Consider the following 27,616-nt stretch of genomic DNA (forward strand, 5'->3'; position numbering starts at 1 on the left):
TTACATATTTGTTGAAACTGTCATGACAGTATGATAAGAAACAAGTAATATGTGAAAAATAAAGCTCCTCTGCCTTCTCCCTATAGACCTGATGTCATCTGAACAAATGTACTGCTCTCAGTCACAAACAACCAATCAGAGCCAGGAGGAGGGTGTTAGTGCTGTCAATTACCCTTGTATACATCCTGCTCACAACCTCCTCTTTCTGCTACTCTACAGCCTGGCACAATGCTAAGACTAGTTAGCATGGGCACCCATTATGGTGAATAAAGGGTTTTTCTGTAATGGTAAGTTGTTTCTCAGTGATTAGCACGTTTAGCAGCGCGTACTCAAGGTTAATTGAAAGTGATAAGACTCTCCTTCTCTGGCTCTGATTGGTTGTTTTTGACCAGGATCGTTGGATTTTTGCAGACTGAAGCTCAAGGAGGAAGTGGAGGAGATTAATTTTGTTCAGATTATCTGTACCATGCCGTCAAAACATGTTGATAGCTTTAACAAAGATTTTTTTTTTAAAATAAAAGTTACATACTGCAACTTTAAGTCTGTTTATGTAATACCTGGGTCTAACTCAGACTCCTGGATGTTGACAAACAGCTGAGCATGGGGTCCTCTATATGTGCCAAATATTCATCAAGTGGCATTAAGGACCAGCTGACTGCAACGGGGAAGAGAGTTCATAAGGGTGGAGCAGCTCAGAGAGGTAGGATGGGGCAAAAATGAGAGCAAAGTGGAACTGGAGTCAGTTTCCTTGTTTTAATGCTCAAACTTGACCAAAAATGCTGATTCAGATGTTTAAAAGTGACGTAACAGAAGTAAGGTCTTTCTGGCTGTGGGAAAAATTCAATGTAGCTGTTTTTATCAATACTCAACTATAGCCACAGTTTTCTATAACAAATATTTGAAGTGCTTGCACTCTACCTTGGGTCAGTTTTACGAATGAAGAAAAACGTGTAAACTATTTTTAACTATATAATTTATAGCTTGTTATTGTGTTTTTTTGTCACCACCAAATTAACTTTGTGGATAAGAGTTAAACCACCATTGGTTTTGTTTTGAACTTTTTCCGCTTTGAGATTTAATTTCCCTTTGGAATAAATAAAGTATTTTAAATTCTCAATTTGAATAAATAAAAAGTGTTGAAACACTGTTTTAATATGAATAAACAAGCTTGTTTGGTGGTATAATCCAGTGTTTCCCAACCCTGGTCCTCAAGGCACACTGACCTGCATATTTTAGATGTTCCCCTGCTTCAACACACCCCATTCAGATGATTGCAATTCAGCAAAAACCCTGTTAATCAGCCATCAATTGAAATCATGTGTGCTGAAGCAGGGGAACATCTAAAACATGCAGGTCAGTGTGCCTTGAGGACCAGGTTGGGAAATACTGGTATAATCTATCCCCACAACAGCAGGTGGTGGCATGCAGTCGTTTGAATGAATCAAAGAAGAAAGGACAGTATCAAATTAGCTCAAGAAAATAACGAGATTCTCTCCGGATTCCGCGCGACCTTATTTCCCGTTCACGCACACTGTTTGGAACATTGCGTCATGACGTCTTTCTTGTGACTAACAGTCGCGTTTGCTAGCAATAGCCTGCTAGCTTGATGGAAGCAGAAACCGGAGAATAATCTGTTTAAAATGTAATTTTTAAAACTTGCACTGGCTAAATGTGACTGAATTAAGCCAGCGACTCAGTACGACTGGCTTCGATTGTTGAAAGTAGGTGAAATATTTTTTTTTTTTGTTAGAGAATTTAACTTTCATTCGATACAAATAGACATTAAAATAGAATGGTTGTTACAAGTTTGGATGAGTTTTATGTTTACTACTAAATATTCCTCTGAGATACTGCCTAAATATGTTCTGCGTCATCTTTTAGGTCACTAATCTTCACCTCCACTTAGAGTCATCTTCCTCAAACACAACTGCAACAATGTCTTCAATTCCACAGGGAGGTCGCTGCAGTGATACTCTCAGTGACACTGCCTCTTTGGCCTGGCTTTCAATATGCAAACAAACCGAAAAAGATCACAATAACCCATCTTCTGGCTGCACAGACGGAAGCAGAAGTGTTTCTGGTGAAGGTGCAGACAACAGGAAGCCTCCTCCAAGTGCAGGTGCTGCTAAAACTCCAGAACCAGGCAGATCGGATCAACCCAAATACACAGCAGATTTAGCTACTGAGATCCTCAGCAAGTTTGGACTTGACAAGGATGACTTGGGAGAGCTCAATGCTTACTCTGATGATCAGATCACCCCTGAAAACCTGAAATACATCCTGATGGAGATTTCCATGAATAAGAAGAAAAGAGCTGCAGAGAAATCCTCTGAATTGCAGCCCACTATTGGTCTAAAGAGTAACTTGCATAAAACTCCTGTAAAGTCAAATAAAGTTATTGATTGCGGTGATTTTGGTAGAAGCGTTGCTAAAAAGGAGACTGGAAAAGCTAGCACAGATAAGAGTAGTGGTAAGTCACTGGTGGAAACTCACAAACCCAGTGAGGACTGGCTGCAAAGATGTGTGTTAAAGGGCAAAAGCAGAGATTTGGACTCTAAAACAAGCCACAAGTCTGAGATTAGTGAGCAAAATAAAATGGTTTCACCCACACATAAACCTGATGGGCCTAAACTCTGCAAAACTCTTCCTCCAAAGCAACCAGAGTCCACATCTAAATCATCCAAACCTAGTAAACCAGAACAGAAGAGTTCCGAAAGCAAAACTCAGATAGAAGAAACAACAGCTGCTGGACAGAATAAGGCTGAGCTGAAGCGTGGACAGAAAGGACAGGATAAGTCAGTGATGCAGACTAAATTTAAGGGATCATCTTCTAAAAATGAGCCTTCACACGCCGTAATTTCAGCCAAACAGAAAACCGACAGGCCTAAATCCTGCAAACCTCTTCCTCCAAAGCAACCAGAGTCCACATCCAAATCCTCCAAACCTGGTAAAGCAGAACAGAAGAGTTCCAACAGCAAGGAAAGCAAAACTCAAATAAAAGAAACAGCGGTTGCTGGGCAGAATAAAGCTGAGCTGAAGTGTGGACTGAAAGGACAGGATAAGTCAGTGATGCAGACTAAATTTAAGGGGTTATCTTGTAAGAATAAGCCTTCAGATGCCACAATTAGAGACTGTAAAGGAATCTCACCGGAATCCTTCCCACATTACTGTTCGATATGCAACAAGGAAAGTCGTGACGTACAGGTGAGTGATCTACACTGCAAAAACACAACATTTTACCTAGTATTTTTGACCAATTTCTAGTAAATATCTTACGACGTGTGAATTAAGACAAAATTAAATCACAAGAAACTTTTTCACAAGATATAGGAGCTTGTTTTAAGTCAATAATTAATGTAAATTTTAAAAAGGATCTCTTTAATTGGCAGTTTATTTCATTTATAACAACATTTTTCCCATAAGTGAAATAATCTGCCAATGGAACCAATACTTTTTCATAAATGTTAAGGAGTCATTGGCTTAAAACAAGCTCATATATCTTGCTAAAAACTTCTAAGTTTGGTTTATCGTATTTCAATAGATTTGTGTTGAAAATACAAACTGATAAAATGTAATTTAAATGTTTTTTTATTTTAACAGGCTTGGTGTTCCCACATGAAGACCGCTGATCATCGTGAGAAGTGCAAAACCCTGTAAGGTTTTTGCACAAAGTCAGCCTTTGTTTATTCTTTCTTTTGACGATTTTACTCATTTATTTTAGAAATATAGACTTTTTAGAAAGAAATGTTCATGTTGTTGAATATGGAACTAAGAGCGGAGTTGCAATTAATGGTTCACCAGTCAGACATGAAATTCCCACAATATAACTTTTAGTAAAAAGTCTGTAACGTATAAAAAAAAACACACAAGGTTTTTTTTTTTGTTGTGTAAGTTAATGTTTTATAGTGTCTAGAACGTCACAAATCAGCAGGTACTGATTTGTACCTGCTTCCCTAGCAACCAAGGGAAGCCCAGCCCATCGCCTAGCAACCCCAATGGAATTCTGTCTGTTGCCTAGCAACCCAAGTAGAGAAGAGTGACAAGAGATAATATTGTCTCTGTTTTAACCTGGAAATCCATCTTAGAGTTGCTAATAAGTGAATCAGGCCTGCACATATTGATTGACTGGTAGATTTCCTTAATCTTGGGTTATCTGCACAAATTTTCTAATTGTTGCATCTCCAGAAAAAATTGTAAATGTAAATCTTCAGACATCTGGTTTCAGCCATATGTGTGTGTTCTTTTTTTTCTTCGTAGATACCCAGACTTGTTTTGTGAACAACAATTCTCCAGGTAAAAGTCTGTCTTCAAACAAATGCAACCCACTTTATCCTATGGATCCAAATGTGTTTTTGCTTTTCCACGTGTTTAAATAGAATAGACGCAATCTGGAGGCAGTATCAGGAGACGAGCAAATACAAGAGTGACTCTTGCTCACCCCGCCGCAGGAAAGCTTCTCGTTCAAGAAGTCTCGACCGCCGTCATAGAAGAGGCTCCAGTTCTCCCTCACTCCGCCGCAGGAAAGCTTCCCGTTCCAGAAGTCTCGACCGCCGTCATAGAAGAGGCTCCAGTTCTCCCTCACCCCGCCGCAGGAAAGCTTCTCGTTCAAGAAGTCTCGACCGCCATCATAGAAGAGGCTCCAGTTCTCCCTCACCCCGCCGCAGGAAAGCTTCCCGTTCCAGAAGTCTCGACCGCCGCCATAGAAGAGGCTCCGATTCTCGCTCACCCCACCGCAGGAAAGCTTCCCGTTCCAGAAGTCTCGACCGCCGCCATAGAAGAGGCTCCGGTTCTCGCTCACCCCGCTGCAGGAAAGCTTCCCGTTCCAGAAGTCTCGACCGCCGCCATAGAAGAGGCTCCGGTTCTCGCTCACCCCGCCGCAGGAAAGCTTCCCGTTCCAGAAGTCTCGACCGCCGTCATAGAAGAGGCTCCGGTTCTCGCTCACCCCGCCACAGGAACGCTTCCCTTTCCAGAAGTCTCGACCGCCGTCATAGAAGAGGCTCCGGTTCTCGCTCGCACAGCCCGTATCGTCAACACTGTAAATCCAGGAGTAGATCGATGTCCACCTCAGACAGTTCTAGCTCTGAGGACAGCAGAGACAGGTGCAGGAGCCCATCCAAGTCTTCCTACAGTTACAGACACACCCTCAGGTCTGTTGGAGGAACTATTACTTTACATTGGACTCAACAGTTGAGATCTGTGTCATCATCCATTACTTTTCGTTCTGTTTAGGTCTCGATCTCGTTCTCCACGGTACGAGAAGTCCGCCTCCTCTCTCCTCCTGGACCACTTTCTGCCTCCTAGGTCCACCTCCTCCCAGGGGTCACCTCTCTCCTCCTCCCAGCAGAGAGGAGGACCACCTCTCCTGGGATCAACACTCCTGGCAACACCCCCTTCCTCCTGGGACCACCTCCTCCCTCCTGGGTCCAACTATTCCCAGGTACCACCTCTCATGGGACCACCTCCTGTCTCCCAGGACCACCTTCTGCCTTCTGGATCCACCGGCTCCCAGAGTCCACCTCCCTCCTGGGACCACATTCACCCTCCTGGGTCCGCCTCCTCCCAGGGACCACCTCTCATGGGACCACCTCTCATGGGACCACCTCTTATGGGACCAGCTCTTGTCTCCCAGGACCACCTTCTCCCTCCTGGGTCCACCTGCTCCCAGGGACCACCTCTCATGGGACCACCTCTCATGGGACCACCTCTCATGGGACCACCTCTCATGGGACCAGCTCCTGTCTCCCAGGACCACCTTCTCCCTCCTGGGTCCACCTCCTCCCAGGGACCACTTCTCATGGGACCACCTCTCATGGGACCACCTCTCATGGGACCACCTCTCATGGGACCACCTCCTGTCTCCCAGGACCACTTTCTCCCTCCTGGGTTCACCTCCTCCCAGGGACCACCTCTCTCCTCCTTCCAGCAGAGAGGTGGACCACCTCTCATGGGTCCACCTCTCCTGGGTCCACATCCTCTCCTCTCTCCTGGGACCACCTCCTCTCTCCCATGTTCACCTCCTCTCCCCTCGGGGATCTCCAGATCTTCCTCATTCAGCGTTAAGGAAGCAGAGCTGTACTCTCCAGGAATGCCTTCCGAGAGACAGCTTTCACCCAAAAGCAGCAGCAAGAATCCGCTGTCACCAAGTGGAAGCGGCGAGAAACAAACGTCCGGAGAGACATCGGTCCCTCAGGATGAGAGCAGTGTAGAGACGCTGGTGAAGAAACTGCTTCAATCATCAGGTTAGACACATGATGGGGAATTGGATTAGCTCTAATTGAGCTTCCTGAAGATTAAATTACTACTCAGTTGGAGCTGTGATATGTAGCTTTTTAAAAAGTGTTTCTTTTAAACATATTTTTTTAAATCGTCACCATGTTGTGACAGAATAATATGAAGCAGATAATCTGTGAAAATTCCCTCACCTCCTCATAGTACTACTATATTTCTGAAAAAACTCCCCTCTCCCAGTCAAAAACATCCAATCAGTGTCAGGACGTCGGTGTTAACTGTCAGTTAAACTTATGTACGTGCTGCTAAAAGAAACAATGGTAACACTTTCTTTGAAGGGATGTGAATAAGACCGTCATGACATTGTTATAAACATGACATAACACCTGTCATGAACATCAGTAAGTCTTCATGAATATTTGACTGTTGTCATGAAGTGTCATTCAGTAAATCATGACACTTTTAATACAAAATTTACATTATTCAAAATTGTCTTCGTTATGACAACTTGTCCTTAACCAAGAAATCATGATCTGACATAAATTTGTCATAATAGTAGTCATAATGATTTAATTATTACACTAGCAAAAGCTTTAACAAAACAATGATTAATATTTCCACCCCCTGAAATAAAGCGAAACAACTTGGTGAATCTCTTCTGGACATTCTCATAGTCAATTCATTGTGGTCACTTAAAAAAAGAACAAAAACAAAAAACAACGTCATCATAATTCAGCATTTAATTAAATAGCATTCCCTTTCTGCACACTGTCAGAATGGTAGACTGGCAGACAAATGTCTAGTTAACATGACTGGTTGTTATAAAGTGCAGTACAATTATTTCTTAATACAAGCAGTGTAATAACTAAAGCTGAACAAAATGACAAGTTGTCATAACAAAGACAATTTTGAATAATGTCAACTTTGTATTAAAAGTGTCATAATTTACCGAATGACGCTTTATGACAACAGTCAAATATTCATGAAGGCTTATTGATGTTCATGACATGTGTTATGTCATGTTTATGACAGTGTCATGTCAGTCTTATTCACACCCCTTCAAATAAAGTGTTACCGAAACAACTTAAAGTTCAAGGAAAACTTTTTATCCATTGTCATCAGTGGTCATGCTAACTAGCCTTAGCACTCATGGCAGACTCTGCCATGAGTGTGAGGAGAGTGATTGACAGCGCTAACGATTTTGGCAAATATGTAAATAAAACAAAAACATTTTTATTAATAAAAGTTACATACTTCAGATTTAACCAGAAGAATCCAGACTAAAAACATGATATATTTTATCAGTGTTTTGCCATTGTTTTCCTCTTTTACACTAAATTCTTTGCAATTCTTTAACTCTGCTACATTAAAGTGTGTTTTTTTCTGTCTCTCTAGCTGTCCAGTCTTTGTCAAAGCAGCAGATAGATGTAGAGAGCCTGGTGAAAACTCTGACTCCGGTTTTCCTGGACGAGTTCAACAAGTTAACCTCAACACCTGGATCATCAGAGGCGCCTCAGACTGAAAGCACAGCCGGTTTCCCGCCAAATCGCCAGGTTTCGTTACTTAAAATTACAGCTATCCATGTTATGTTGTTAAAATTATTTTTGTTATACAGACAGTGACAAAACTTTTTTTTTTGACTGCATACTTGTGACAAACTGCACACAGCTGTTAAGTTTTGTTAAATTGTAACTAACCCCCCTGTGGAAGCCTAAACCCGCCCCCGACAGATTTTAAAAAATTTCACTGAAGTAGACGGAGCCAAGACACCGATGGGTGTGACCAAATGTGGGAATGAGTGGGAACAGAGAAGCTCTGTCGTCAAATTAACAACTTTGCTGCTACGTTTAGCAACTTCTCAGACCCTTCATGATATTTTTCCAGAAATCTACTATTCCAACTCCTAACTTGCTGGTCGTCTTACATTTTATGACTGCATCGCTTTCCTTCCACTAAAGTTTGAGGTTTTAATATGAATTTAAAGATGTTCAAAGATGTAAATACAGCACTTGACAATTTAAGAAGCAGAATTCACACATTAGAGATTTCTGTTGTTGGATGAAAAGCTTATCTATTGTATTTTAATCAGTTTGCTTGCGTTGAATAGAATACTTTCTATTTACAGTCTTCTGGACCCCAGAAGCCTCCTGTGACTTCAACTGAGCAGAAAATGGCTATGGAAATGTATGATGTATTCTTTATGTTGATATTTAATTTAATCTGTCCTCCTCGTAATATTTCTGATGGTTCACCCATTTGCTCCTTTAGTTTATGTTTATATCTGAGCTGACATCAGTTCACTTTGTTCCTTACAGGAAATCTCAGCCATCAAACAGAATTGAAGCCCTGAAAGTGAAGGAGAAACCAAAGAATGAAACTGAGCTAAAACGTAAGTGGGGAACTACTTAATGGGTATAGAAAGGAATCTTTGTTGATAATTTTTGCTTTTTATCACAAAATGTCTCTTGGAAGCCTTTTTTAATAGCTATAATTTGGGTTATTTTGCCCTTCAGAAAAGTAACAAAAAAAATGGCGTTTCATTTATTAATTGTTTCAAACTGGATATTTAATTAGCAAGCTAAATATGTAGTTTATAAGATACATATTTAGCTTCAAACTAAATATTTAGTTAAGTTAAATAATTAGTTTACAAAATACTTTAACTTTTTGTCAGCATGTGAAATATTTAGTTTGTAAAATTTAACTAACTAAAAAATTGTTTGATAGCTAGCTATTAGAAATCTAGTATTAGTTGAAAGCTAAACATTTAATGTGCAAAATAAATTAGTTGGAAATTTAATTATTTAACTTCAGATTGAATATCTAGTTATCAAGGATTTAGTTAGCACAACACATATTTAGTTAGTTGTAAACTAAATGTTTAGCTTGCTAATTCATTATTGTTTAATTATGAATACATGAATGACTTGATGAAAATATAACTTCGAAAATTAGCCTCCATTTTTTTCTCTTATGACAAATTAAGTCTTAATTGTTGGGGACACAAAGAACAAAATACTGTCTGTTGGCGAAATTCCAGATGTTTGTGTTGGGAATTTCTGGTTCTTTGGTTCATTTGTTTTTATCAGGTTTAAGACGAACCAAATGGGATATTTGATTAATATCCGTTTTCACCTGTGACACATTTTCTGATTTAAAGGTCCAGCTATCACACCTGGTGAAAGTAAACCAGCATCAAACAAAAATCCGGCGCCGGTGATTTCCTCAGATGATCTGACTGTTGGGGAGAAGATAGAAAAATGCTTTGATCCCAAACTGCTTTGTATGTAAACATTACAATTCGATTGTATTCATTTTAACATTGTTTTGTTTTTTACTTTATTTATTTGACTCTATTTTCCAGGGCCTGTTGAATCCAAAGGTTCCATTTTAGAACCAGAAGTAAGCTTTCTATCTGTTTTTATCAGTATTCCTGAAAGCCGAATTCACTTTTCCTCCTGACCAAGACCTAAGCCAGTCAGATTTAAAGATGGTCCCATTTTCTACCTCATTCCACAATATGTGATGTTTGGAAACAGCAGTTAATTGAAATCAAAGTCGCCTGTGAATGGTGGACTAGACACACAAAACATGAGTAAAACACCTGAGAAACTTTATGCTCACAAATAACCCCCAGATAGGCCTCTGTGATCTGATCTACATCAGCGATGTCAAAAGTTTGACGTTTGTGCGAACCCCGACTGCAGTTCAAAAATGATACAGATGCAGACAGAGACTTTTATTTTGTAATGAGGGTAAAAATTACCAACATAATTTTCCTACACAGTGAAGTACAACACTAATTATTCATCTGTTTATAACCATGTCGTAACAAAAGATAAAACCAAGTTTATCCAGAAACTTTTACTGAAAAAACAACTTTGCTGCACCCAAATCAGCTTTTATTCATTCTTAAACTTGGCTAGATATAACAAACATTTTGAAAAAGTTTGACACAAACCCTGTTCTTATTACTTAAAATACATTTATTCTGTCAAGCCCAAAAGAAACTGAAAACTACATGTGTTTCTTTCAATAGAGAAAACATGAAAAATCTGCTATGGCGTATTAGGGTTGTTGCATAAAAAAAGTAAATTTTTGCCAAAAAACATAGAACTTTTGAGCGTAATATCATAAAATTTCTAGAAAAATAAGGAAATTTGCCAGAAAAAAGTCTGTTTTATATTACCAACAGACATTTTCTATTAAAAAAATAAAACTCGGAAATTTCTGAAAATATTTCTAGAAAATTTATGAGATTAATCACAGAAAGGAGGAAATTTACCCCTTTTTTTTTTCTATCTACAACGGACCTAATACACAGTCATAAAAATCCTTGTCAGGTTTTGGATCTACAATAAATATCGAGCTACTGTACTTGATTTCAAGTAGGGTTTTTTGGCCCACGAATACTTTGGAGTCAACAACTTTGTCTCACTTGGCAAAAACTTTGGTCACCTCTGATCTAAATCATATACGAACACAAACTGTGTCCTAATCAACACAATGATGTGGTTTTTCCCTCTCCTAACGTAACTGCTCCGTTTAATCCGAAGCTCTTGATAACCAACCTTCCAAAGTATTACGACGGCTGCTACACAGAGGATGATGTCGTCGCTCTCCTCCAACCTTTTGGGTTTAGGAACAACTCTGACATTTATGTGATTCCTCAGAAACAACTGGTAAGCATCTTCTGCCAAACCTGCGTTTTACCACTCCAGTTTTGGTTTTACCGGTTGAGCACATTTGATAGATCCAAGTTTTGATGAGCTTTCCTGTTTTGTTCTTCTTCTCCTTGCAGGCTGTTGCTTTCATGCCGCAGGTGAAAGGGCTGAGGAAAGCTCTCGCACAGTTTAGTCGCGGCATGTTTTTCAAAGGATCTAAACTATCCGTACAGGCTTGTAGAGCAGTGGTGGGTGTTTCAGTGCTATACACACTTTATAAACGCTGGATGATGCTAACAGTGTGTCATTGGATGACCTTTTTGTAAAAAAATATCTAAACTCTGTTTTCAGACTAGTTGGAAACCTGGGAAGCCTACATCGGTTAGTATACACAAAGATCAGCATGTTCTGTAGTGAATTACTTCTGTCTCCATAATCAATTAATCTATTAATTACAATATAAAGCAAAACAAACTCAATCATTTCCATTTGCATGATTCGGCGTTTCTCTCTTTCTACCGAAAACTGAATGACAAAATTCTTCCGTCTGGTGTTTTGGTCTCAACTAAACATGTTTTGAAGGATTATTTAATCTTTGAAGTTTATTTGTAGGCTTCATAATTCATATTATTAGTTGTTTTTGTTTATTTTGGATATTTAAATATCTCCCAGTTCTAGAGTTAAATATTCATTAGAATTTAAAGTTTATTGATCTTTGAGAATGTCTTGCACTATTATTCCTTTATTACATCATATCAGTTAAAAATTGTGTCAGAAGTACAAAATATCATTTATCGCAATAACTTGGACAATATATCGTCCAGCAAAACGTGTCACTGTGACCGGCATACTTCTTCATTCATTCCTAAAAAACCAAGTTTTCTAACCTTGTTTCAATGGGGAGAAAAGAACCATTAAATGTGAAAATGCTGGTTTGAACAAAAGGTGACCAGATAATTGACTCTTTCATTGCTGATTTGTTGGAGATGATTTCCAGCCTCACCAGTCTGTCATGCCTCTTTTTAGATGAGCTGTCAGATGTCTGTAGCTGCTAGCAGTTTTATGTTTTGACACAGTTGAGCTGCTAGCAGCAGGGCCTCGCAGCAAGACAGTAAATGGCCCCCCGGTCACACTTTGAACATACCTAGGCTAAAGACTTTCAATAAGTTGATAAAGTGTGTTTAAAGTATGTTATTTATTCATGTTTCATACCTTCAACACTTACTCTGGACACTTTCTGTTTCAGCTTTGCCTTTACAAAGCTTTGATGCGGTGCTTAAAACATGTAAGTAGTACTAAAACATGAATAAATGTATTTATTCTTTATGCTTAATTGAGTTCTGAGCATAGGTTGTGTGTTCAGGCGATGGTCCGCTATCTAACATCCTCCTGAGATGAACTGAGAACCATCAGCTGCGATTATCAGGATTGTTTCGTATCGGCTCTGATTGTTCACTCTCCGTTTTTAGAACATGACTGATAATGGAGAAAGAATAATCTGCATTCATCACATCTCACCCAGCGAGGCCCGCGACCTCCGGACGGCTCTGAGGAAAATCGGTTCTGTGAGGAACTTCCTGCCTCTGCTCAACAAGGTGCAAACACACACAACAGGCACAAGGCTCCACAAAATGTTAGGAATATAATGTCGTTGTGCACAATTTTCATTATGCAAAAGACGATTTGAAGTGTTAAAATGGTTGGTTACTACCAGCTTTGGGCGCTGCAAGCTAAAAGGTTAGCAGGGCTCAACCTAAAGCGCTAACCATAAGCACAGAGTATCCAAACATTGTGCTCAAGTAAGAGCAGGACTACTTCAGCTCGTCTTTACTCCAGTTAAAAGTCCAAGAAATTTCTTAAGTTGGAGTAAAAAGTATTTGGTAAAAAAATCCTCTCAAGTACAGAGTAACTGATCAAATTATCAATCATTTAATATTTAAAAATTACATCATCAGATGGACCTAAAAGTATTGTTTTGTCAAACAAGTTACTCATGTAAATGCATCTGAGTAAATGTAACTAGTTGCTACCAAACTGTGCATAAGCATCAGCACTGCTAACTCTAAAGCGCTACACCAACAAGGTACGTAGCGTAAGCTAATGCTAGTGCTGCACAGCATTACAGCTGAAGAACACGAGGAGAGGAAACGAGGAGAGGAAACGGAACTGCTGTGTAAACAGCCTTCACCCCCTTCAAAATAAGAGCATGAACACAACCGCCTAACTACTTAAAAACATCCTAACCAAAGCTTAAGTTTGTGAAAAAGCCACTTAAATCAGTGCTTCTAATTTAGTGTAAGCTAATTGTTTTCAACTTAGCAAAAGCTCCAAGTTGAAAACAAAACGATGTGCTCCACTACTAGTGCACTAGCAGATTAGTGGAAATGTGCTGCCTCTTTCTAAGTGCTTATGCTAATGTAATATTTGGACATTTAGAGTCTCAGATTTTCAGAAGCTCACCTCTGACCACAATGACTTTGCCCAAAATGGTAAAAGTTGCAAAGTGATGAAGCACAGATGACAATAAAAAGAGGAAAACGGGCACATATTGTAATCGCAAGATTTTGTTATAACGTGCAGCCCTGATAGAAAGTCGTCGATTTTAAATGCATCTGTTTATTCCCTCTGTCTGTCTCTGTGTGCGTTTCAGGTTTTTGTTGAGTTTGAGTCGAAGCAAGATGCGGATCGGCTTGGAGTTTGGCACAGCTTCCTGAAACGAGGCCGTAAACACACCGTGGAAAGGCTGAAGATGGTTGTGGCCTCCAGTGTAGCTCTGCGTGAGTTTAAAGAAATAAAAAATTACACAGTAGATACTCTAAAAATGATTACGGTAATATCTAATGTAAAACCCCAACACAAAATTAAAAAAATAACTTTTGCTGATCTAAGTTTCGACCATTATTCTGAAAATCTGAAGCAGTCGGCTTCACGTTTGACTTCCTGTTGCAGCGACATGTTGAAGACACACCAGCGGCTCTCCTTCTGTCACGCATGCGCTGGAGACGATTCTTCACATGCTGTCCACTGCAGCAATGGAGCGATTCTTTACATGCCGTCACTGCAGCGATGGAGCGATTCTTTACATGCCGTCACTGCAGCGATGGAGCGATTCTTCACATGCTGTCCACTGCAGCAATGGAGCGATTCTTTACATGCTGTCCACTGCAGCAATGGAGCGATTCTTTACATGCCGTCACTGCAGCGATGGAGCGATTCTTTACATGCTGTCCACTGCAGCGATGGAGCGATTCTTTACATGCCGTCACTGCAGCGATGGAGCGATTCTTTACATGCTGTCCACTGCAGCGATGGAGCGATTCCTTTAGCAAAGTGAAACATGGCGATGCAGGCATTACGAATTCTGTGCAGTACGGCGCAGTAAAGGGAAAAATAATGCAGATAAACCATTGAAGAATAACTCAAAGTAACTTCTTTCTCGTTCTCTTTGTCGGCTACGCTACACAGAGACGCGTTGCCATAGCAACCGACAACAACGCCACCACACGTTTCAGGATTCAACACCAAAACGCGCTCAAATATTTCACACACCAAGAACAGAACGCTCAGTCAGTTACAGTTTAATGTTTTCTGGGTTGATGTTTATTTTGCGATTATCAATAAGCGATCGCTGTGGTAGATTAGCTACCGCTGCTATCAGCTCTTCTTGTGGTGGTTGATGAGCCAATAAGCACCTGCTCTACTGATGATCTGCCAGAATTGGTGTATATGTCGCCATTTTTTTTTACTTTTGTAGCTGAACTGAAGCAGATAGCATTCCACAGCACATCTACATGTTATGTGGTCAAAGTCAAGCTAGCATAGCGGGCCTACTCCCTTCAAAAAGTGCTAATTTTTTCTCCCTAAATAATTTTTTTTCCCCCCTGACCTTGTTGTCTAGTTGTTGTACTGTTGACAGTTACTAGCAAAGCGCTGCATCCCTTTTACTTTCATATATCAGGTGTACATTTAAGATTTAGCCCGTTATATTGACAACTTTCTGTAATGACCTGTGTGTTCATGTTCAGCCCCCAAGCTTCCTGCTCAGGCTCTGCCGGACGCCAGCGATGCCGTCGCTACTGCGAGGATCCCTATTGCCAACGGTGTCATCAAAGATTGTGCCGATCCTCCATTTTGGGTCACGATGTCGACGGCGCCGTACATGTTTCCCACCATGTCTCCGTGGTTTGACATCCCTGGTAACGACAACAACTTTCTACTGAAAAAGACTCATTCAGAAGAAGCTAAAAGCAGACCGACCGAATAATCGTGCTTGTTTTCCACCTCTAGCTTTCCAGACGGTGAAAGAGGTTGGCGACATAAAGGTGATTGCAGCTTTCTATTTTTGTAGTTTTTATATCATTTAATGTCCAATAAGTCGTCCTCAAATTACGCAGCAATGAACGTCTTGATGTGAGACGTTTTACAGGCTCTTAATGTAACACAGATTGTGTGTTTTTATAGTGATTTAAATACTTACCAGCTTTAACAAACGTGTCCATATGTCAGTTTTTCCTACTGAATGAAAACGCTGACGTTAAAAGTTTATTTTTTTACCCACAGCCTGTAAGAAAAGAGGTGTTTGGTGTGCCGTCCTTTAAAGCATTTTAAATGTTAAACTGTCTTCCTGCAGAAAGCTCTCCCTCAGGCCTCCCAGTTCTCCACCGTCATGCTCACTGGTTTCCCTCAGTCGATAAGGAGTCAAAGTTTTGTGGCCCAGTTGTTCTCGGGTTATTTCACCAAAGGTCACTCGTGGTCTGTGAACGTCCTGTCACTGCAGAGGAGGGTAAGGAGGATGAGAAGGGTCCAGTGGCCTGGGGGCCATTTGGGACTGATTTTATTTGGCCCCCAATAGCAATTCAAAAGTGTTGCAAATTTGCCATTGATGCAGATGAAGACTTTTAATTTGTAATCATATCGTTGCCAACGTGATTTTCTTACACAGGAAAATGTAAAGTACAAAACAAAGTATTTGTGTTTTTATATCCAAGTTTTAACAAAAAGTTTATCCAGAGACCTTTGCTGAAAAGCCAACTTGGCTTTTATTCCGTCTTAAACTTGGATAAATCGGCAACATTTTGAAAGAATTTGACCCAAATCCTGTTCTGGTGCTGAAAATGAACATATCCAGTCAAGCCCAGAAGAAACTGAAAACTTACACGTCTGTCTTAATACAGCAAACATGAAGAAACCTCTTCAGTGCATCAGGGCCGTTGTAGGAAAAAGAAGGCGGTAAATTGTTGAGAGTGATATTTCTACAAAACATAAAATTTTTAGTTTACATCAAAAATTTTCTACAAACAAAACAAAAAAAACCTTGGAAATTATTGAACTTGAAATTTCAAAAATTTTCTTTTGAAAATTTTTCTAGAAAATGTCAAAGTTTTCTAGACAATTTTTTGAGATCACAAAAAGTTTTTGACAGAAATGTACTCATTTTTTGTTTTGTTTTGTTTACAATGGCCCTCGTCAGGAAAACCCCTTTCATTTGGATCTGCAGTTAATGTCGAGTCCAGATTGCAGCCAGTTTAGAGTCGACAGTTTTGACCCACTTGGCATAAAGTTTGGACTCTCCTGAGGGAATCAGCTTGTTGTGACAAAAAATAACACATTTTGTTTGTTAACCTGCAAAGGTTAAAATAAAAACTGGACAAATTAACTTTGCCAAATAGGCTTTTATTTTAAATCAGGAGTTGTTTATGGCGACTCTTGTTTAATGTTCCAACCCTCCGTCTCCTGCAGGCCTTCGTGTTTTTCCCTTGTTGGGATTCTTGCCACAGCTTTCTCGAGGGCTACTTGACCCGTAAACCTTCTCCTGGCAAAGACTTTGTCCTCAAAGTCCACTTGGTCTTAGAGGACATGCATCCAGGAGACACCGAGGTACTGGCACCGTCTCAGAGCTCTTCACAATAAAAGCTCAGCAAAAATGTTCATGTGTTGCATAAAACATCTTTTTGCTTTTACAGGAGACGATGTACAAGAATCTGATGAGATGGAGCAACGCTGTAAGTTCTTGGTCGTTTATTCTGATCTTCTTTCGTTGTCGGCTTGTATTTGTTCCAGTTTCTTCTGTTTGCTGTAGCACGTTTCAGAGCCCGAGTCCCTTAGTCAGCGGCTGATATGTGTGACCTTCTCTGACGTCACCCTGAGCGTCATTCAGAGCGTTCTGATGGCGGTCGCGTCCCTCGCTCCGTTTGTCAACTACCTGGTCCTCGCTGAACGCGTACGTTGGCTTTCACCACCTGCTAGCCTGACGCTGCACAACATTTTACATCAGGGGTGTCCAAAATGTGGGCTGGCTTTGTGTGACTCCAATTTAAAAATGGAGATGGAGATTTTTAATTTGAAATCAGGGTAAAAAGATTTTACCAAAATATTTTTCATACAGAGTACAACACAGAGTATTTGTGTTTGTATAACAAAGGTAAAACCAAGAAACTTTTATTGAAAATCTGACTTTACTGCACACAAATCAGCTTTTATTTTTTCTTGAACTTGGCTAAATATAGCAAGCATTTTGAAACAAAGTGACACAAATCCTGTTCTTATTGCTGAAAGTAAGTTTATTCAGTGAAGCCCAAAAGAAACTGAGAGCTGCATGTCTTTATTTTAATACAGAAAATCTGCAAAAACTGTTACGGCGTATTAAGGCAGCTGTAGAAAAAAAAAGAGAGTAAAATTTTAACAAAGAAGTCATAAATTTTGAGAGTAATCTCAGAAAATTCCTACATAAAACAAGAAAATCCCCCCCCCCCCAAAAAAAAAAAAAAAATTTTAGATTAATATCAGAAAAAAAACTTGGAAATTCCTGAATTTCAAATGTTGAAAACTTTCTTTTGAAGATTTTTCTGGAAAATTTTGGAGTTTTTGGCAGAAATTTGCTCATCTTTTACCATCTACAACATCAACTGCTCCGATGTGCAGCAGCCTGATAAGACATTTCACATCACAGATATGTGCTGTAATGTCTAGGCAACATCATAAAAATCCCTTCCAGGTTTTGGGCCTGAAATAATTATCGATCGACTTCATTTGCTTGATTTTAGGTTGAGGTTTTTGGCCTGCAAACGCTTTGGAGTCGACAATCTTGGCAAAAAGTTTGGACACCCCTGGTTTAGAGTCTGAAAGATCTTTGAAAAATGGAGATCAAGAGAAAATCCTCCAACACCAACCAGTGATTAATTCTTGAATTTGGTTGCATAATTTTTATTTCCCAATCTTCATTTTTAAGACGATCGACAAGCCAAACAGCAAATCCACACACTTTAATGACAAATGAAGAAACATAAATATTTTGTTCCTCAGCTTTTTCCCGGGTCTTTCTGCTCCAGGTGTACATAGAAATGTGTGACTCCAGCAGCGTAGCGCTGGTGTTGGACCTCCTGTTGTTTAACCGTCTGTCTGAGGAAGAGAAGAAGAAGATGAATGATTCTGATCAGAAGAAGAAGAAAGACGTTTGGTACGTTTGTCTCCAGATCCTCTGTGCTTCCAGGCTGTTTTAACCTCACTGTTTGTTTTCGCTCCACAGGAGGAAACTTGAAAATGTCCACCTGTGAGTATCTGAAAGTATTGCTGGTCTTTGTCAGGTCATCAGAGTTCAAAGGTCATCAACACAGTTAACTTTTGGAATCCCTTAGTTTCTGTCTGTTTGCTGTCTCTTATTCGTCCATCTTTCTTGGATGTAACTACAATCAGGTTTATTTTATAGCACATTTCAGCTGCAAGGCAGTTCAAAGTGCTTTACAGCAGTGGTCCCCAACCCCCGGTCCGTGGACCGGTACCGGTCCGTGGACCAATTGGTACCGGGCCGCGCAAGAAATAATTAAATATTTCCGTTTCATGTATTTGAGTCTGGAGGATCTTTTATTTTGAAAATTCTTTAACCGGATTCTTTCAGTTACTTGCGCGCCAACACTGAGCCCACAAGCATCAAAATGAGTAAACAGATCAGATGTCTTTGGAAAGTTTCTTTGCAAAGTGGAAAAGGCCCAGAGAAGAGACAGGAGGATGGATTTATCCCGGACCGGTAGGTGAGTCAAACATTACAAGCCGCTCTGCGTAACATGCGGCGACCGGCTGCTAATGAGGCAATGAAGCTTCAAACTGCTTCGCCACGTAGAGACCAAGCACTAAGTGGATATAAGCAACACTTTGGTTGTCATTGTCTCCCATCACTCCCAGATGGACCGTCTCGTTCCAGAGAAACAAGCTCAGGGCTCCCGTTAGTCATTATCGTGAGTTAAAATTTTCACGAAAGTAAAATGCTCGTTTTTGTGGCGCATCTGCATCTTATTTTGAAGGGATATGTAAACGTTACCATGGCGACCAGAGTCAGAGAGCGTTTGGGCAGTGGAGGAGAGGAGTAGAGCTTGTGAGTCTTAAGTCTGGTTTAGACGGAAAGATTTATGAATTGTTGGCCGATTCTCCACACCTCTGTGACCACAGAGCTGATAAAAGTACAACAGGTTCGATCGGTTCGTGTCTCCAAGGCAGGAGCAACTCGAACCGATTCCAGTCAGGAACATAGCGATTCCAGAAGAAAAGCCACAAAACCCCCAATATAGCGGGAATTTAGAATAACCAAACACGGAGTGATAGTTTGCGGACTCATTTTAAGAGATAAAAGAGACAAAAAGAAAAGGCGGTGGATAAAAGACAGCGGGAGCAGCCGCTCTATTTGCTGCACTATGATTTGGAGGCGACTATGTTTTTTCATAGTTAACATTTTTAACTGATTAAACATAAACATAATAACGACCTTTACATATAATAAACATTTCCACATATCATCTCGATATTCACCGGATTCACAGCTGCGCGATATGTCAGCTGTTTGGGATTTCCCTTCTGTTCTGACGTCACCGCCTTTTCTGATTGGCTACTTGTCACATTCAACAGGTTGTATATTCAGGTTGGGTATATTCAGGATTTAGCGGAAACACCAACATGCAGAAGCCTTATCCTTAACCCCCAATTCCCCCCGGGCCGCAGCAAAATTTTCCAAGTCTTGACCGGTCCGTGGTAATAAAAAGGTTGGGGACCACTGCTTTACAGCATAAAAACACAAACGTTAATTTAGAAACGTCGCTCTGCATTCATTTCTTATTAAACCTGTGCAATGAGGCGACTTGTCCTCAAACAATTTGTGAAAGAGAAATTTTGAGCTTGCGGACTCAGATGTGCAGCGACTCGACACAAGAAAGTTAAAAATGCTCAACTTTTGATGCTGTCGCGGGAAACTTTCACATTTTGCTGCTGCTCGTCGCTTCCCATGTGAACCAAGTTACTACCAGTTGGGTAGTAACTTGTTACATTTAATTAGATTTACATGAGTAACTTTTTGGAAAAATTTACTTTTAGGAGTATTTTTACTAAATTATACTTTTTACTTGAGTAATTTTATTATGAAGTATTTCTACTCATGCTTGAGTAAAATTTCTGGATTTTCAGTGAAAAACAAACATGTTTTTAATCAAAAATTCAGACTGCAGTTTTTGTTGGCTTTCTAAGTTTTTTTGTTTTTTTTTATTGAAAGAAACTGATTTTGTTCATTTTGTTATGTTATGTGAATTATTGTCATTTTCATCCTTAAAATACCAAAGTTTCCACATAACTTTACATTTTTCCCCGTCTGCTTTGTTTGTAAACATTAAATGACTGATAATCTGATCAGTTACTCAGCTGCTTGAGTAATTTGTTGGCTACTTTTTGCTTTTACTTGAGTAAAGATATGTTGAAGTGGAGCCACTCTCACCACCACCAAGTGCCGTCAGCTGCTAAAGTCTGATCTCTGCTCAGCTGCTGGACCTTCAGTGCGTTTGCGTCTAAATAACCTGAATGACTGTTTTTGTTTTTGCTCCACAGGTTCAAGGTTAAAAATGTCCGACTGTGAGTATGTGACAGTAATGTTGGTCTTTATATTTCTCTCTAATATTTTGTTTATATTTTAATTGGACAACAAAACCATTAGAATGTTTTTTAGTTTTTCCACTGTGAGAAGCTTCTGTCTTTAAATAATTTAGTTTTTTGTAAATTATATACACACAAAATTAATATAATTTACCTTTCTTACAATTAAATGGATTGACGATGAGAATAAATACTGGAAAAATAAATCTGAAAGTGAAAATCGCTAAGGGTTTAGATTTAAAGCATTGCAGGAACTACGTTTAGTAGCAGCTGGTGAAATATTTTCCCTTTGTAATTTCAGTGTGCAGAGGCAGCCCCCAGCAGGGGGCGCTGTTCCAGGACTGGCTGAGGGAGCTCCAGATAAAACCCGGCCTGCTGGTGTGGAAGCTGCAGCCTGTGAACAGCAGCAGACCGAAGCAGCTGAGGAAGAGGATGTTGGAACAGATTCAGCCGAAGATCGGACTGAAAACAAAAGTTGCACTCAGGAACCCCAAACTCCTGCAGACAAGTTGTCTAAAGAGGAAGAAGAGCTGATCGATTGTGTAACAGATCAGAAAGACGAACTGAATGAAGAAGAGGAGAAACCAGCAGAGAAGCAGAAAACAGCCGGTAAAGAGTCTGAGATGAGAGGCGGATCTGCAGCCAAAGACGAGACGAGCAGCAGCGAAGACGTCCTGGCGACGCGCGTCTCTGAAAACGCAGCAGCTGGGAACTCAGGAGGGGACGATAAACCAGGAGAAGAACCGACAGCTAGGAGAGATAACGCTTTGACCAGTGAGAGCCGCGCCAAGATAACGGAGTCTAAAACCAACGAAGAAGAGACGCCAGCTGAGAAACAGGAAACAGCTGGTAAAGAGTCTGAGATGAGAGGCGGATCTGCAGCCAAAGACGAGACGAGCAGCAGCGAAGACGTCACAGCAGGGGGGCAAAATGAAGAAGAAGAAAAGGAGGCCTCCACAAAGCCTGAGGTGAGGAGGATGTTCTCATCTCCATCATCTTATATCTGCTGTGTAGAAGTTTGGTGGAACTCTGGAAAAGGTTTACAACTTCTATTTTTATTTAGAAAATAGAAAAATAGAACCTGTAGAATTAAAAACTATAGTTTTTTTATTTTGTACAAATTTCTGCTTAGTATTATAAGCAGAAACGAGAAATTTCTACTCATTTTTTACTTTATTTTTACATTTCTGCTTATTTAAAAACATAAATGAGCAGAAATTCAGTAAATCAGAAATTAATTCTGACTTCTGCTCAGAATTATAAACAGAAAATGCTACACAGATCCAACAGCTTCGACTTCAAATTAATTTCATAACTTGGTTACCATCATATTCTGCAAGTTATGAGCAGATAAATTTTTACTTTAAAAACACAATAAAACATAATATTCTATGAAGGTGTAGTTAAGTACATTGATTCAATAGAGCACTATATAATTACAAAGATATGTTTTTTCTATGTTATCTTTATATGACCTGTTTTGTGTTTAGGGGTCTATATGGACAGTTTATTAATGTTTATTTGCTTTAATAAATTTACTTCTGAGACGAGGATTAGACCACATAAGATTGTTTTTCTCCTACTTTCATCCCAGTTAATTTTGTTCATGTCAAGCTGTAAATGAAACGTATAAAAAAGTGGAATATCTCCTGGTTTTGTTTGAATCGCCTCTCTTGTTTCTCTTCAGCAGGAAGTCGGAGCAGAAACTCTGAGATCTGCTGACGGCTCGGGTCGAAGCAGCCCAGGTTGGTGTTTCAGGACCTTAAACGTCTCGGTTTGGGAGGGGACACGTTGCTATGGTAACCGGTAAACTCTTCCTGAAGCTAACGGTTCTGTTAGTAATCGATTAGTCTGATGATCAATCAGATTAAAAAATGGTCCCTTTCTGCTTTTCATTTAACCCCCTAAGCCTTTTTATACAATATTAGAAATGCGTTTTTAAAAGATTAGGAGATTTTTATTTATTTTTTTTACAGAATGTGAATTGGGTTAAGCTAAAACTATAAAATATATTTGCAGGCAAGGCATTTTTTAAATATCTTTATATTTTTTGTACATTTTCGGCATAATTATGGCTCTAAGTATTTTCTTTAATCGCCTTTTTTGAGACTTTGTACTCATATTACCGATTAATTGATTCCTAAATCAGTTGACAATTATTGTAGTCATCGATTCATCACGATTAATCCAATGAATCGTTTCAGCCCTTTGGTAAACTTTACCGAGTCCAGAGCAGGTTGGGTTATTCAGAGCTGAGTTTCCTCTAAAATCTGTTCCTGTTAAATGTCAGAGATTAAATAGATGAAACAATGTTTTAATCCATAAAAACTTGAAGTATTATTATTACATTAATGTTTATTTTTCTACCAAATTCAACAGATTATATTATGTAATTCATAAAATGTGGTCAATCCAGTCATTTTACTTTACAATGTGACCTAATGCAAACAGTGGAGTTCTTTACGTTTAGATTGAATGAAATCTAGTTAAATATAGTCCAGAATAATTTAACTAGGTGTTGTTTTTCTATTTCACTCCAGTTTAGTTTTATTCTGGTTTTTCATCATCGGTGTGTTTTTATGTTCAGTTTTAGATCAGAGTGTGAACGCTGCAGCATCATGTGAGCTGGAGGAGACGAAACAGGAAGTGACATCAGCCAGAAAACGAGGCCGACCCAGGAAGAAACCCAGAAAGACTCCTGGTAGCCGACCTCACAGTCTGCTCCACTGTGATGTCACATCGCTGAAAAACTAAGATCGATCAATGCTTCACCTTATTTGCAGTGAGAAAATCTGCTGGAGGAAAACCTGAAGAAAACAGAGAAGAAGAAGAAACCAAATCACTTCCTGGTGCGTCGCTGGATTCTTCTTCTGCTGTGTTGGGGCACGTCAAGATGGAGACTGAAGCTGATGAAGGTCCAGACAAACAGAACCTGTCGGAAAACTATAGTTAAAACTTTTTTCTTTCTTAAATTTAATTCTAGGTTGTTTTAAAAAGGTCTTTTAAAGTCTTAAATTCATGGGTATTAAGGGTTCCTATGATATGTATTGAATTCATTAAAAAAAATGTTGGTCTTAAATTAATCACAGGTCTTAAATTATGTTGTGGCAGGACTATTTAATGTTATTTTCTCACGGTTCCTACTGCAGCCAGTAGAGGGCGTTACCTTTAGATTTAACAAAAATCTAGTTAAATGTTTCAGAATAATATAATTAGGTCTTTTTTTCTATTTCACTCCAGTTTAGTTTTACTCTAGTTTTTCATCATTGTTGTGTTTTTATGTTCAGTTTTAGATCAGAGTGTAAACGCCGCAGCAGCAGCTGAGCTGGAAGAAACGGAGGAGACGGAACAGGAAGTGACATCAATAAGAAAAGGAGGCCGATCCAGGAAGAAATCCAGAAAGACTCCAGGTAGCCGACGTCACAATCTGCTCCACTGTGACGTCAGATCACTGAGAAACTAAGATTGATCAATGTTTGATCTTGTTTTCAGTGAGAAAATCTGCTGGAGGAAAACCTGAGAACCTTGAAGAAAACAGAGAAGAAGAAAAAACCAAATCACTTCCTGAGACGGATGCTGAAGGTCCTGACCGACAGAACCTGGACAGATGCTTGGAGAAAGAGGAGGAGGATGAAGGACGCAGCAGGGCCGACGGAGAAGCTTTGGAAGAGGAGACGGTTCCATCAGGTTGGTTTTAAATCAACTATCACGTTTCTGTGTCAGAAAGGAACAAGTCCATTGATCCATCTCTGAAAGAGTTTTTATGATTTGACGGTTTTAGTTTAACTTTTATTAAGTAAAAAAAATGTAACCAAACAGTCCTTTTATTTTAAATTCAGTTAATTCTGAACTGAACTTAATGAGTTCAATGCATTTAGATTTAATGAAAATCTAGTTAAAAATGGTGTGGAATCATATAAATAATTTGATTTCATGATGGTCAAATTTACTCCATTTGGCTCCAAGTTATTTTTATTCAAGTCAAACAACCTCAGCTGATCATAAATACTGTACAACAGAGAGTCACCGGTGGAAATCAAAAACTAAAATGAAGTTTGGTAAAAAATAATTATAAAATTGACAGAAAAAATAAAAAAATAATATGACTAAAAACCAATGCGTACTTAAATTCAGCTGCAGCAGTTTCCCAAAAGTACTAACAGCCGCCATTTTTCTTCTAAAGACTTTGACGGCCAGGGGAACATGGATGCATTTTGAGTTTTTTTATTCTGGTTTTTCATCATCGGTGTGTTTTTATGTTCAGTTTTAGATCAGAGTGTGAACGCTGCAGCATCATGTGAGCTGGAGGAGACGAAACAGGAAGTGACATCAACCAGAAAAAGAGGCCGACCCAGGAAGAAACCCAGAAAGACTCCTGGTAGCCGACCTCACAGTCTGCTCCACTGTGATGTCACATCGCTGAAAAACTAAGATCGATCAATGCTTCACCTTATTTGCAGTGAGAAAATCTGCTGGAGGAAAACCTGAAGAAAACAGAGAAGAAGAAGAAACCAAATCACTTCCTGGTGTGTCGCTGGATTCTTCTTCTGCTGTGTTGGGGCACGTCAAGACGGAGACGGACACTGAAGCTGCTGAAGGTCCAGACAAACAGAACCTGGACGGACGCTTGGAGGAAGAGGAGGAGGATGAAGAAGGTTTGGCAGAGGAAGAGGAGCTCAGTTTTTTTCAGACAATCTGTCATCCCATACTTATCTAGCAGTGACTGTTCCAACAAATATGTAAAAAAAATATATAAAAGTTACATTCTGTAGTTTTAAAGAAACAAAGTAACAATTACCAGTCTTAGTGACCTTTTAGAAAATGTTTTCTTGAAGGAGATAAACTTCAGGGCTTCTGCACATCCTTAAAAAGTCTTAATTTTATATATCTAAAACAAAAGCCTTAAAATGTCTTAAATTCACTAGAAAATAGTTAAGGTGGCCTTAAATACCTCAATCACAGGTCTTAGAATGAATCTCGTATCTGTAGTATTGTTTTTCTTCTTACTTTTCTATCACAAGAAACCATTATCTGTCATCAGCAAACATTATCATTGGGTTCTGTAACTCAAGGTGGTTGTTGCTACCACTAACTAGCCGCTATCACATTTTAGCTAGCTTTTTTTTGCGTTTTTCATTTCTCACTTCTGTCCCGACCCATGCGATGCCACATATTCTCTGATAAAAAGTTTGACACTACTACTAAATAAAATGTGATTTTTTTTTAAATGTTTTTGTTTTGATACAGGTCTTAAATTTAATTATTAATGGTCTTAAAAAGTTTTAAACTTGTGTTTGTGAAACTCATAGAAGCCCTGTTCTTAATACCATCAACTTTAAAGTAAAAATTAAACATTTTTCCGTTTGTTTTTCTTCAGTAACCTGTAAAAAACAAAGGCAGTCTCCTTGTACCATTGGTGATTTTATCCTGCCTCCTTTCAACCCTGACATCTCCTTTGGTGAGAAACAAACACACATACACCTACCGGTTGGAAACGCTCTTCTTCTTGTTCATGTTCTTGTCTCTCCTCCTCTTCAGGCGAGGAGTTTACTGCTCGTAAACTGGGATATTTCTGCTCCCTCTGCTCTGTTTTCTACGTGCTGAAGAGCAACGAAGAGGACACTCACTGCTGCAGCAGAAATCATTACGACAACCTGCTGGTAAACCTGAATAATAAAACAATAAAAACACACACATGTTCGCAGCGTGCCGTCTAAACGCACTTTGATTTTCAGAAACATTCGCAGATGAAAGAAGAGCAACCTTCACCGCCTCCAAAAAGGAAAACCAGAAACTCTCGATGATCCTGTTTTTATTTCTCCTTTTAAAATGTATTAAAACTTCTAGTCTGCTTCGATTGGGCAGATCCATTTTTAAACTGTGAATTTATTTAAGATGATTCCCTTCACATTCAGTATTTCTAAAAAAAATTTCTAGCCTTGATTTAAAGGAACTGAGTGTTTCAGCAGTTTTCTGGGAATTTGTTACAGATCTGCAGTGCACAGATTCTGTGGTTCTGATTCTGATGAAGCTACAGAGAGGGTAAGAGTGTAGGGACTTTAGAACTGGGGTGATGTTTTCCATCTTCCTGGTTTTAGTCAGAACACCTGCAGCAGCGTTCTGGATCAAATCCAATTGATTTTTTTTAGGCAGACGCAAAGATAAACACGTTTATTTTTCTAACTGGGACATTCAGGCGGGAGAAGGCTGACGTTTTTTGTAATTATGCGTCTCTGAAGGTTCAGGTTGTTCATGCTGCCATCTTTAAATGGCTGTGAGTGACGGGGTAAAAACAACACAGCCTTCAGTTACATTTGGCCTGAATGCAGGACTTTTATTATGAGTTGCATCCAAGTGTGTAAAAATCTCAACCCACAATAATAAGATTCAACACCCACACTTGTTCTTATGTTGACATAAAAATACATTTATATTTCTCATTTTTTCTTTTTTTTTTCATTGACATACCAAAAACAAAACACAAATTTGTCCTTTCTTGTTTTAGTTACAGGCTTTGTTAAAATATCAGTTGCTATTTCTGTTGTTGAAAAGTGACAGTTATTTTTCCATCACTGAGTGCTAATTATATGTCCAATGTCTTTGCACCTTGGGCGATAAACTGGACTTTTAGAAAGATAAATTGTGCCTTGATTGAATGTGAATATTTTTAAGGACAAAGTACATTCCTTGTTGAAATTTGCTACACAAATAAACTTGACATGTAATAACTGAAGCTGTGTACTGACTCTTTATGATAGAATATAATAAAGTTTGTGTACAAACAAACTAAGTTTGTGTCTGTTGTGTTTTGGCTTATT

The 27,616-nt window shown here is 39.3% G+C and overlaps 1 protein-coding gene across 6 annotated transcripts; it reads left to right on the forward strand.

Annotated features, from left to right (window-relative positions):
* Positions 1–616: 616 nt before the first annotated feature.
* Positions 617–27,584, forward strand: LOC106914583 (uncharacterized). 6 transcript variants are annotated; one of them, XM_088015256.1, is made up of 37 exons: positions 617–700; positions 1,882–3,204; positions 3,601–3,653; positions 4,258–4,293; positions 4,377–5,147; positions 5,230–6,239; positions 7,624–7,781; positions 8,354–8,412; positions 8,544–8,617; positions 9,389–9,511; positions 9,593–9,630; positions 10,785–10,910; positions 11,030–11,140; positions 11,244–11,273; positions 12,139–12,177; positions 12,362–12,487; positions 13,543–13,669; positions 14,918–15,088; positions 15,180–15,214; positions 15,523–15,675; positions 16,632–16,769; positions 16,856–16,894; positions 16,972–17,112; positions 18,221–18,348; positions 18,418–18,441; positions 20,754–20,777; positions 21,100–21,766; positions 22,486–22,543; positions 23,386–23,499; positions 23,582–23,713; positions 24,086–24,208; positions 24,291–24,485; positions 25,063–25,176; positions 25,259–25,453; positions 26,176–26,256; positions 26,337–26,458; positions 26,534–27,584. In XM_088015256.1, the coding sequence occupies exons 2-37, from the start codon at positions 1,936–1,938 to the stop codon at positions 26,600–26,602; spliced, it is 6,873 nt and encodes a 2,290-aa protein (XP_087871382.1). In that variant the 5' UTR covers positions 617–700; positions 1,882–1,935; the 3' UTR covers positions 26,603–27,584. The 6 variants fall into 6 exon arrangements, with proteins under 6 accessions (XP_087871382.1, XP_087871386.1, XP_087871385.1 ...); XM_088015257.1 differs by lacking the exon at positions 617–700 and adding an exon at positions 1,357–1,721 and having other exon boundaries at positions 22,489–22,543; XM_088015255.1 differs by lacking the exon at positions 617–700 and adding an exon at positions 1,358–1,721.
* Positions 27,585–27,616: the final 32 nt, after the last annotated feature.

The sequence above is a fragment of the Poecilia mexicana genome, unplaced genomic scaffold (genome assembly GCF_051168715.1).
Source record: "Poecilia mexicana isolate PSO_F unplaced genomic scaffold, ASM5116871v1 scaffold_18, whole genome shotgun sequence".
NCBI lineage: Eukaryota > Metazoa > Chordata > Actinopteri > Cyprinodontiformes > Poeciliidae > Poecilia > Poecilia mexicana.